This window comes from Hypanus sabinus, chromosome 10, assembly GCF_030144855.1.
Source record: "Hypanus sabinus isolate sHypSab1 chromosome 10, sHypSab1.hap1, whole genome shotgun sequence".
NCBI lineage: Eukaryota > Metazoa > Chordata > Chondrichthyes > Myliobatiformes > Dasyatidae > Hypanus > Hypanus sabinus.
Window position 1 is genome coordinate 101,634,166 of NC_082715.1, and position 12,064 is coordinate 101,646,229.

At 39.9% G+C, this 12,064-nt stretch overlaps 1 protein-coding gene across 1 annotated transcript in view; it reads right to left on the reverse strand.

The window, feature by feature from the left end:
* The window catches only part of rngtt (RNA guanylyltransferase and 5'-phosphatase), a 307,137-nt gene that overhangs the window by 250,678 nt on the left and 44,395 nt on the right, over positions 1 to 12,064 (reverse strand). Inside the window, exons 5-6 of the mRNA XM_059982400.1 lie at positions 2,222 to 2,297; positions 417 to 666 (exon numbers count right to left, since the gene is read on the reverse strand). Of these exons, the coding sequence (XP_059838383.1) occupies positions 417 to 666; positions 2,222 to 2,297 (326 nt within the window). The remainder of the gene's footprint in view (positions 1 to 416; positions 667 to 2,221; positions 2,298 to 12,064) is intronic.

The window sequence follows — 12,064 nt, forward strand, 5'->3', positions numbered from 1 at the left end:
TCTTATTTTTAAATTATTTTGATTTTATTTTCTGATGTTCCCCATTTAACACTTACTCACAGTTTATTTCAGTCTTAATAGCTTTAAATGACTTCCAACATCAAAACTTCAACACTTGCTAAAAAGATATTTCAGAGGCACTATGCTGTCCAAGGTCCAAATACTGATAACATAGCACTGGACTCCATGATATTGAGGACCAGCAAGAAAGGTCCTTGATAGAAAGACAAGGAGAAGCATCAAGCTGAAAATTCCAAGTGCAGAGACCCTGTCAATAAGATCTGCTCCATTGTTTTTTGGATTGTATAGTGTACATTTGAAGGTATGGGGCTGTTGCAAAATTCAAGAATAAACAAATTAAACTCCATTCTTACAAAGTAACTTGAAATTTCTTCCAGTGCCTTTATAATTCTTACCAACTTAAGTCGTTCTTTTCTCCTCTTGCTGGGATTGGAGCCTGAAGATCCAGGTTCCGAGTCATTCCCAATTTTGCATCCATCATCATCAACATTTTCATCACCATCCTCATAACACCAGTCTGGTCTTTCCGGTGGTGGAGGAGCATCTTCTAATTCACCGTAACGAGAAAAAAGTTCCTTCAGGTATTCCCCTTTATAAATACCAGGAGGCCTCGCCTGTGCAAAAGTAGCCACTGCTGCTTCAATGCTAAATAAAAAACAGAACAGACACTCGTATCATGTAAGAATGTTGACAAAGCTGATCAAACTGCAATCAAATTTCAAAGTCTCAAAGTCAAAGTAGTACAAAGCAGAAGTTTTAATATCAGCAGCTCCTCTTGGCAACACTCAAAGTTACAGCAAAGGCTGGTAAGGCAACATCACTGATGAATTACGATCTCTGAAAATAACTGCATTCAATCCACTTGCACTTACTCACCTTCTTTTATGACCAAAGTCTAACTTGCTTCCTGTATCAGGACATATGGATACCATGTGCAGTCATGCAATATAACCATACGAATATATCTGGCTTTTGAAATATTGATCCGTGTACATCCCATTTTGATATATTAGGTGTTTTCCACACAGGAATATACAGGAGATTGTAAAATCCGAACCATAAATAAATTATTCCCAAGATTTGCTTTAACATTACTCACTGAAGAAAACTGAATCAGCAATGTAACCTTAAAAAGACCACAATAACACAATCACAGCATGTTCTCAGAGTATTAATCAAATTCCTTCCCATCCAGAAAAATGAATATATGAAACCAAAAGTATTTACTGAATTGCTACATAATCCTAATTGCTTATAGAATGAAGATATTTGCAACTTACATACATATCTCAATAATATTCTATGGATTAGAAAGCCAGCAGCAGTCAGGAAATAATCATTTTGTGTTTCACCTCTCCCAGATATATCAGTGTGCTATTCCAGTGACAACAGAAGAACACTGGACTACTTACTCAGAACATAATCAGTGAAGCCTAACTCACAAATACAGCCTTCACATGTTCTCCAACCAGCAAAATCTAAATAACGAAATACTGTAACAAGGAGCTATTAAAATACATTATGTACCAAATTGCTTGAAGAGGCGTAAAAAGGACAATCACCTAATCATGCCAGGTATATAATTCCTCAAAACCATCTTGTTGATAGCTTATTTATCAATAAACCACTGGAGTCCTGTTGCATATTTCATATATACCATATGCTGCCAAATTTCATAAATTAGATTTTTTTGTAAAGAAAAATTTAGTGTGGAGACAATAATTGACTTTTATTCTTCGGGACTTACCAATGGAGGAAGACTTCTGCATGCCGCACGTGAGGGTGGACAGTTCAAAAGGCTGCTTTCATTGAGTATTATCATGAAATTTTGGGAGTTAAAAAATTGCCAGTTTCAGAAACAATCCACAAGCAAACCATCGATTTTCAGCTCACACATGTGGTTAAATTCCCTGTGTGACATTTAGGATTATGCAACAAATCAGTAGAATACACTACCACTTTAGGTGGTTGAATATAAATTCTTAAAATTTGCCCTTGCATGTCTTAATGATCACAATATTATATGTGAATTTCCAACTTTTTATTTATACTTAGGTATGATAGAGCCAAAGAACCTAATAAGTACCAACACACTTTCTAGGAGCCACCACATGTTAACATTACTAAGTATGCCAATTCCCTTTCGTGCATCTCTATTGATATGCTCATTAACCCAAAGTATAGCATGAAAATTAATTACCTCCAATCCATCTTCTCCACCAAGTAAGCACAGATAAGAAATCCAGTTCGATTGAAGCCATGTGTGCAGTGTACTCCTGAAAAAGACGGATTTAAAATGAGTGCTTAAAGAAAAATAGGCTTTTTGCTGCAGTCTCTATTCATTATAAATGGAAGAGGGAGATCATTAAGGCAAAATATGGCTCCAAGGAAATTCAACAAGTTGATCAAGGACTCACAAAAGTTCCAATCTCGAATGGGCAAAGTTTGGTGTAACAGCAGTCTCTTTTCCTTGCAGCGCAAGGTGACACAGGATTAGTCAGGATTCTTCATCGGCAAGCTGTGCTAGCAATTTAATTAGCTGAAATTTTTCAAAAAAAAAGAATCTTTCTAAAGTTGATCATATTGATGACAACCAAGAAAGCATTCATTTACTTTAGAGAAAATACACAGCTAGCCACTGAGATATGTCATAATAAGAATGCTGAATCAGAAAACAGTAAAACTGAAGTAAATTACCCAGATCAACCAAAGAAACAAATTTGTATTTGTATATCGCAAAATGCTCCTGTGCAGTAACCTTTGCAAAATTCCTCTTGCTCTGGGAAGTCATGTCTAAATGAGTAGATCTGCCCCACAAACTGGGCAGGTAAGAAGTTTGACATGAAGGAATCATAGCAGATTTACCATCACATGCTTTGGCTACATCCTGTCCCAGCAGTGGGGAAAACTTGTCAGAGATGACAGCATAGTAATAAACAAGGGTGAGCAGTAGCCCTATGAGCATTCAGTATTATTCCAGAGCCCATGCTGGCATAATGAACAAGGTAACCACTCCTGATTACCACCTAATTTTTCTTTGTCAGTTGATCAGTGTGCTTAGATGTCCAACGATACCTGGAAATGCAAAAGAAATTCAAAAGCAGAGACAACCTTGACCAACAAGACTGCAATCACTGGAGTGATTTTTCCCAATCCAAGTTTCTTGGGGTTTGGAAAATAGTCTACTTTTTGTCTATGCTAGCTACATTTTTTCCTCCTATAGTGTTAAAGAGCATCCATCAACAGCACAGGCAGCAGTTAGAATGATCATGCCTGAAGAATTACATTGAAAAAAATTCACAGGAAAGCCACATATATAAGTTATACCATTCCATAAGGTAAAAGCAGAATAAAAACTGGGACAAAGAAATGAGGCCAAGAGATAAATGTAAATATTGAAACAAAAGCTTAAAAAGTTAATAAAAAGCAATAACTTTTAAATTGTTTACTCATATAACATGATTCTAATTAATCATTCAGGGCCTAAAGGTTTGTTTAGTAATTATGATTTGCTCTACCAAAAAAAATCAAAGGCCTACACAAGGCTTAACATTTTCCTTGATGTTTTTAACAAATTAGTGTGTAAAGAAGTGAAGTTCATGATAAACTAGTGTTGAATCTACTGGAATTTGCACATTTATCTGAGAGAAGTTTTATACAATGGTAATAATAGCTGTGATTTTAAAAAAAACTCAAGTTTTGGAAAACTGAAATTAAAACAGTAAATGCTGTAAACACGAGTGAATCTGCAGGTGCTGGAAATAAATAAAAACACAAAATGCTGCCAGAACTCAGCAGGCCAGACAGCATCTATGGGAGGAGGCAGAGATGACATTTCGGGCCGAAACCCTTATTCAGCTGAAAAGGCTGTATCTGTGAAATGAGAAACAGTTAACATCAAAACAGTTAATGTTGATCAGGATTAACCCTCCATCAAAACTCAGAGCTTGAATATCAATTTCTCTTTCCAGTGTTTTTCCTTTCCCCTCCCCTCATCTTCTATTCTCCACGCTGGCTTCTTACATCTGCCCATCACCTCCCTCTAGTGCCCCTCCTCCTAAGTTACACTCTTCTCTCCCAAATGCTTCTTTTTTTCCAGCCCTTGACCTTTCCTACCCACCTGGCTTCGCCTATTACCTTCTAGCTAGACCTCCTTCCCCACCTTTTTTTCTGGTATCTTCCCCATTCCTTTCCAGTCCTGAAGAAGAGTCTCAAACCAAAACGTCAACTAGTCATTCATTTCTAAAGATGCTTCCTGAACTACTCAGTTCCTCCAGAGCTTTGTGTGTGTTACTAAGAGACAATAGGTGGAGAAGAAATGGACTAAATGATAGAATTAATCTTCGTAGGCTAATTGGAAAAGTTACAAACACCCTTTGTTTCTTTGTCTGTGTAACATGCTATTAAAGGCAAGCCTGTGAGACATGTCCAAGGAAATAGAATAAGGAAAAAATAACCAAAATGACGACAGGTAGAGAAAGGAGGTTCTAGTACAACAGAAAAAAAGTGACTTACCTGAAAAGAAAAGATGAAGTATAGTTTCCCAAGCTTGCATTAGACCTCATTATAACAGGAAGTCACAGATAGTAATCATCTTATTCAACATGGATGGGATGAAGTTCAGAATCACTCCTACTGACTAAACATCAGCACCCTGCACAGTAATTACCCAATCTCCATTTGGTTTCTCAAATCTAAAGCTGTATCTTTGATCTGGCAACTTGCAGAGACCTAAAATAAGCTCATCTTTATGTGGAATACTTGAAACATTCTAGTTTTAGTCACCTGGGCCAACTCTCTCCAGTCTTTTAGTAGTACATTGATGACTGCATAGAACACAAAAATGTTATCACTTCTACAGCCAATTTCCCCTCACACAATCCATCTCCAACTCTTCCCTTTCTATATTTCCACATCTCCATCTCAGGAAGCTGGCTATCCACAAACAGATTACAATCCCACAAAACTGCCATAGCGAGCTTGACTATACTTCCTCCTATTCTGAGTTCTGTAACGATTCAGTTCCATTCTTCCAATTCCTCTGGGTTGGATTTGGGCCTAAATTGCTATTTAAAACGCAGTTTGTTGTCAACGCTTACTTATTTGTTCATTATATCACCTGTTTCTCTAACTTTTCAGTAGATTTTCAGTTATTTGTAGTACAGACAGTCCCCGGGTTACGTACGAGTTCCGTTCCTGAGTCCATCTTTAAGTCGGATTTGTACGTGAGTTGGAACAAGTACATCCGGTATTATTTGGCATTAGTCAAACGTTTGTCTTTGTATATAGTATATATTTTACCTTTCTGTGCATATAAAACACTTAAGAAACGTATGTATTCCAATAATCAAACCACTGCATTGATTAGTAATAATTCTAGCTTTCATCGGGGCGGGCCTTTCACATGCTCCATTATTCTCACTTTATCCATTATCCTTTAAAATTGTTCCAATCGTTGACCAACTGTAGCCTAATGATTTTCCAATGGGGTTTCACCTCTTTCCAAATGCTTTATTATTTCCACTTTATTTTCAATCGCGATCGCTTCCTGTCAATGGATCAGAAACACTGCGGGCGGCAGGTCCCGAGCTCCGCCGGCTCCCGAGTCCACTGAATCCTAAGGACCACCGCACTGAGGCAGGTTAAATGGGACAAGTGGGGACTGTGCTGGGTTTGGACATTTGATCCTCCACAATATTCTGCATGGGAATTTAAACTGGAGGTGGCAGTGTTTTTTTACGAGGTTGAGTTGCGAGCTCAACATTAACATGGCACGGGAGCGGTCTGTCACTAGATCAAACTCAGGAACCTCCATTCTCCAGCCCGACGCTGACCTCACTGCGCCACCAGCTGACCGGAACAGGGGAGGGGGGCATGGTCAGGGTGAATCTTACTAAGAAAATTTAAGCCAAATACAAAGTTTAACACTCAACAGTGTCAACGGCAATGACTGAAAATGGCGGACGGCATCGCGATCCGACTTAAAGTGGCAGGCGGCGTTCTCCTTCCTCGGTTCATAAGTATGAGTTGTCCGTAAGTCAGACTTTCGTAACTCAGGGACTACCTGTATAGGTAATTCTGTACTTCTCTAGTTTCATTGTCGGTAAGCCTGAGATATCATGGCAGTGTAAATCAAGACTATCCTTGTTCAAAGGGCTGTTCTTATCACAACAGTTATGAGATCTCCCTTACTTAAGCAGCATAAACAAGTTTGCAGTGTAAAGAGGGAAGAAAAGCTCTCCAGTTACTTGTCGCTTCTTACTTGCATTGCTGCTATTTGACATGTACTATATTGACCATCTCATAAAATGATTGTAATCATAAGATCTGCACCTCTTTTTTAACTTCCAAAAATACTTTCTGGACAATATCTTCTCTAGATACAACATACGTAATCTATCAAATTTGCTCCAAATATAAGGCATTCTGCACAGGTTCTCTTTCTTCCACACTAGCGTGGTGGACAGAACTTTTGACCATCAATTAACTACATCTCTGATCACACACCACCTCTTCCTGAAGGAGCAAGTAAAAAAAAGTTCCCTGGGTCTTCGCTTTTGACTTCGCTCAACAGATGACAACACTTAAGCAACAAACAATCTGCTGAAGGAACTCAGCAACTATTAAAGGAAAGAAAATGTCAATGTTTCAGGTTGAAACCCTGCAACAGGTCTGAGAATGGAGAGGTGAAATGGCAGCTGGAGATTTGCACTTCTTCCAAACCAGCGTACTGAATTTTCTACGGGAGCACCATTCAGTGTGTCCTGTTTGGCTGCATCACTGTGGGGCACGGAAACTATATGGCATCATGCTGCGAGACCCTAAAGCGGACAGCAAAAACCGCCAAAAGGATCATCAGGGTCTCCCTCACCCTACTTACCCAGAGTGTTGCAGACGAAAGGCCCAAAACATTGTTGAGAGACCCTGCCATCCATCCTACAATCTCTTTGACCCACTGCTGGGTAACAGCTTCTTCTCTCAGGCTGTGAGGCTAATGAATACCTTGTCACCACTGAGGTCTTGTCATTAGGACAGCAAGCTGTTTTCTATACTGGTTACCTATGTTGCACTTCACTACATGGATTTTTAATTACATTTTATTAAACTTATTTGTGGAATAATATTTTGGTTTATTTGCTGTGTGTGCTACATATCATGTGTGTGCACAGTGGGCCTGAGGAACATTGTCTCATTTGGTTGTATACATTTACAGTCAGGTGACAATAAACTTGAACTTGATTTGATGCTCATGATGTTAACAAACCAAACACAATTTGGATGATTGCTTTGCAGAACAGGAGTGACCAAATTTCTAGATGCCTGTCATGCAGCATCCCACTAACACTTTGATCTTTCTCTCACCGCCTCCTACATTTTTCTCTGAGTCTCCTCAATGAGACTGAGTGCAAGACTATGGTGCTCACCTTCTGCCTGGACATGCTAAAATCTTCTAGATTCCATATCAAATTCTCAAACTTCAGGTAACATACTTTTTTTTTGTTTGCATCAGAACTGTTTTTGCCTGTCATTATTTTTCTGGTTCCATTTAAAAATGCACAATGTCCTTATAATAACCCCATTACCCATCTATTCTACCCATCCAACCCTAACTCTTCTACTGAAAACTAACTTGCACCTCTTTTTCCCAGTCGAAGAGCAAAGGATCTCAGACCCAAGAAACAGAAAGAAATGGTAGAGGTTATAGTCAAGGCTTTGGTGATAATTTACCAAAATTCTCTGAACTCTGGGCAGGTCCTGGTGGATTAGAAGGTGAATGCCATGCCACTGTTCAAAAAAGGATGTAGGCAAAAGGAGGTAACTATAAGCCAGTTAGTTTAGCACCTGTAGTTGGGAAAATGCTTGATACTATCATTAAAGAAAAAATAGCGAGGCATCTGGAAAGAAATCGATCCATCATGCAGACAGCATGGATTCAACAAAATCAGGTCCTGTTTGACAAACTTACTGGAGTTCTTTGAGGATATAACAAGTGCAGCTTAGAAGGGAACAGAATGGATGTTATTTACTTAGATTTCCAGAAGGTGCCACATAAAAGACTTACCCATAAGATAAAGATGAATAGAGATGGGGATGATGTATTAGCATGGATTGGTTAAACAACTGAAAGCAGAGAGTTGGGATACATGGGTATTTCTCTGGTTGGCAATCAGTGGTGAGCGGTGTGCTGCTGGGGTCGGTGCTGGGCCTGCAACTGTCCATGATATACATTAATAATCTGGAAGAGGGGACCGAGTGCAGTGCATCTAAGTTTGCTGATGACACTAAGTTGAGTGGAAAAGCAAAATGTGCAGATGATATGGAGAGTCTACAGACTCAAAAGTTAAATGAGTGGGCAAGAGGGTGGAAGATGGAGTACAATGCTGGTAAATGCGAGGTCATCCACTTTGGAAGGAAAAATGGAAGATCAGATTGTGATTTAAATGGTAAAAGATTGCAGCATGCTGCCGTGCAGAAGGACATGTGAGTGCGTGTGCATGAATCACAAAAGGTTGGTTTGCAGGTACAAAGAAGGCAAATGGAATGTTGGACTTCATTACTAAAGGGATTGAATTTAAGAGCAGGGAGGTTATGCTGCAACTGTACAGGGTAATGGTGAGGTTGCAACTGGAGTACTGCGTGCAGTTCTGGTCTCCTTCACAAGGTTAATTCCAGAGGTGAGGGGGTTAAGACTATGATGACGGATTGAGTCACCTGAGACTGTACTTCCTGGAATTCAGAAGAATGAGAGGAGATCTTATAGAAACATATAAAATTATGGAAGGGATAGATAGAGGCAGGAAAGCTGTTTTCACTAGTAGGTGAGACTAGAAGTAGGGGGCATAGCCTCAAGATTTGGGGGAGTAAATTTAGGATGGAGATGAGCAGGAACTGCTTTTCCCAGAGGGTGGTGAATCTGTGGAATTCTCTACCCAATGAAGCAGTGAAGGCCACCTCAGTAAATAGATTTAAGACAAGGTTGGATACATTTTTACATAGTTGGTGAATTAAGGGTTATGGGGAAAAGGCAGGTAAGGTGGAGATGAGTCCATGGTCAGATCAGCCATGAAGTTATTGAATGGTGGAGCAGGCTCAAGGGGCCAAATGGCCCACTCCTGCTCCTATTTTTTTTACTGTTATGTTCTTATGAAACATTAGGTATTTCCCTTTTCACAGAAGAAGCTTGGACTTCTGATTGTAGAAGCTAGAGTAAACTAAGTCTTGAAACAGTCATAAAGCTGTACAGTATAGAAATACATCCTTCCGTCAACCATATCTATGCCTACTAGCCTAAGGATAGTCCAATTGCCCACAATAATTCCATAATCTTCTATGCTCTGTTCATTGTCAAAATGTCTCTTAAAGGTTGTCAGTGTTTACACATTCATCACTCTGGCAGGTTCCAGCTACCAACAATGCTGTGTAAAGAAATGTTTTCTCAGATTCCCTTTAAACATTCTTCTTCTCACCTTAAAACTGTGTTCTCTAGTTTCAGAGGATGCTAGAGGAGGGAAATAAGATAAAGGTGTTTAAGAGGCTCATAGATAGGCACTTAAATGGAAGAGGATGGAGGGATATGGGCATTGTGCAGGCAGAAGGGATTAGTTTAGTTAGGTGTTTAATTAGTTTAGTACTGCATGATGGGCCAAGGGTATCTTCCTGTATTGTATGTTCTATAACCAAATACATAATAGCTGTCAAACACTGGTTCACCAGAGCCTATTTAGATATATTCCAACAATAAGGGAAGAATATTAGTACAGGAATAAAAACCACCATGCCACCACTGAACAGACAAAGCAACACACACAAAATGCTGGAGGAACTCGGCAGATCAAGCAGCATCTATGGAAATGAATGAACAGTCGGCGTTTTGGACCAAAATCTTTCATCTGGACTGGAAAGGTAGGGGGATGATGACAGAATAAAAAGGTAGGGTAGGGAAGGAGGATAACTGGAAGGTGATAGGTGAAGCCAGATAGATCGGACAAGTAAAGAGCTGGAGAAGAAGGAATCTGATAGGAGAAGAGAGTAGACACCGGAAGAAATGGAAAGAGGAGGGGACCCAGAGGGAAGGTGATAGGCAGATGAGAAGAGCTAAGAGGCCAGAGTGGGGAACAGAAGAAGAGGGGAGGCAGAGGGAAAAATGCTGTTACCAGAAGGAGAAATCGATTTTCATGCCATCATGTTGTAGGCTATCCAGACAGAATATAAGGTGTTGTTCTTCCATCCTGAAGGTGGCCTCATCATGGCACAAGTACAGGTCAAGCAGCAATAAGTCAGACCAGAACGGGAACTGCAATTAAAATGTTTGACCACCGGGAAGTTCCACTTTTGACGGATAGAGCAGAGTTACTCAAAGAAGCTGTCCCCCAATTTACGACAGGTCTCACCACTGTAGAGGAGACCACATCGGGAGCATCGGACACAATAGACAACCCCAGCAGATATGCAGGTGCAGTGTTGCCTCACTTGGAAGGACTATTTGGGTCCCTCAGTGGAGATGAGGGAGGAGGGGAATGGAAAGGTGTAGCACTTGGGCTGCATGTAGGGATAAGTGCCAGGTGGGAGATTAGTGGGGAGGGACAAATGAACAAGGGAAGCATGGAAGGAGTGATCCTTGTGGAAAGCGGAAAGAGGTGGAGGAAGCTAAAGATATGTTAGGTGAAAATGGCAGAAGATGTGGAGAATGACAGTGTTGGATGTGGAGGCTTGTGGGGAGCTAGGCAAGGACAGAGGAACTATATTACTGTTAAGGCAGCAGGAAAATGGAGTGAGTGTAGATGTTGGGGAAACAGAGAAGATGTGGGTGAGGGTGGAGGAAAGAAAAGCCTGTTCCTTGAAAGAGGAGGACACCTTTGATGTTCTGGAAAGGAAACTTGCATTCTGGGAACAGATGTGGCGGAGACAAAGAAACTGCGAAAACAGAATAGCATTTTTACAGGAGACAGAGTGGGTAGAGGTATAGTTAATATAACCGTGGGAATCAGTAGGACTATAAAAGATGTCAGTCGACAGTTTGTCTCCAGAGACGGAGACAGAGAGATTGAGAAAGGGGAGGGAGGTGTCCGAAATGGACCAAGTGAATTTAACAGCAGGGTGGAAGTTGGAGGCAAATTTAATTAAATTGACAAGCTCAACATGGGTACATGAAGTAACTCCAACGCGGTTGTCAATGAAGCACAGAAAGAGTTGGGGAGCATTACCAGGGAATGCTTGGAGCATGAACTGCTCTACGTAGTCAACAAAAAGGCAGGCATAGCTAGGGCCCATGGGAATGCCCATGGCCATGTCTCAAGTCTGGAAAAAGCAGAAGGAGCTGAAGGAAAAATTGTTGAGGGTTAGGACCAGTTCTGCCAGATGGAGGAATGTGGTGGTGGAGGCGAATTGGTTAGAACAAACTCATTTTCGGTGTAGGCATTCCATGAAAAAGAATTAATGCATCGCTGTGATATTGTGCATATAGTCAGTGATAGCAAATCTAAAGAAAAAGTCGCAAGTGCAATTGCTTTCTACAGAAAGACCTTTTCGAAATAATCACTTAAGTTGCATTCATTAAAATTTATCTCCTTAACCAATCTTGTTACACTTAACTCAAAATAAACAAGTGGTACATAAATTAAATTCATGGGAAAAGATAAACAAGCAAGTTTCCACCAATATAGTTGGCTCATGGACATTATATAGTTTTGACATTGATAATAAATATATTTTCTCATACTATTGGTAAGCCATATAAAATAATTTATTTTATAGTTTGTTCTTCAAGAGCAGTTACTCTTCAAATACAAGCACAGTACTGATATGAAAAACATGGTTTTGATAGTCATTTACATTCTCCACCAAAAAAACAAGATACTTGAACAAGAGAGCAAAGTAGTTTCCACAGCAACGAGACATGAGTATCTCTCTTCTACTTTCATTGCTGCGCAGAAAGCATCCTCATACTGAGAGAGTCAAATGAATTTAAGCTTCAATTTATGTTTTTTTCTCCCTACAAAATAGTTTAAAATTTGAACTTCAGTTCACAACTTTTAAGATTTTG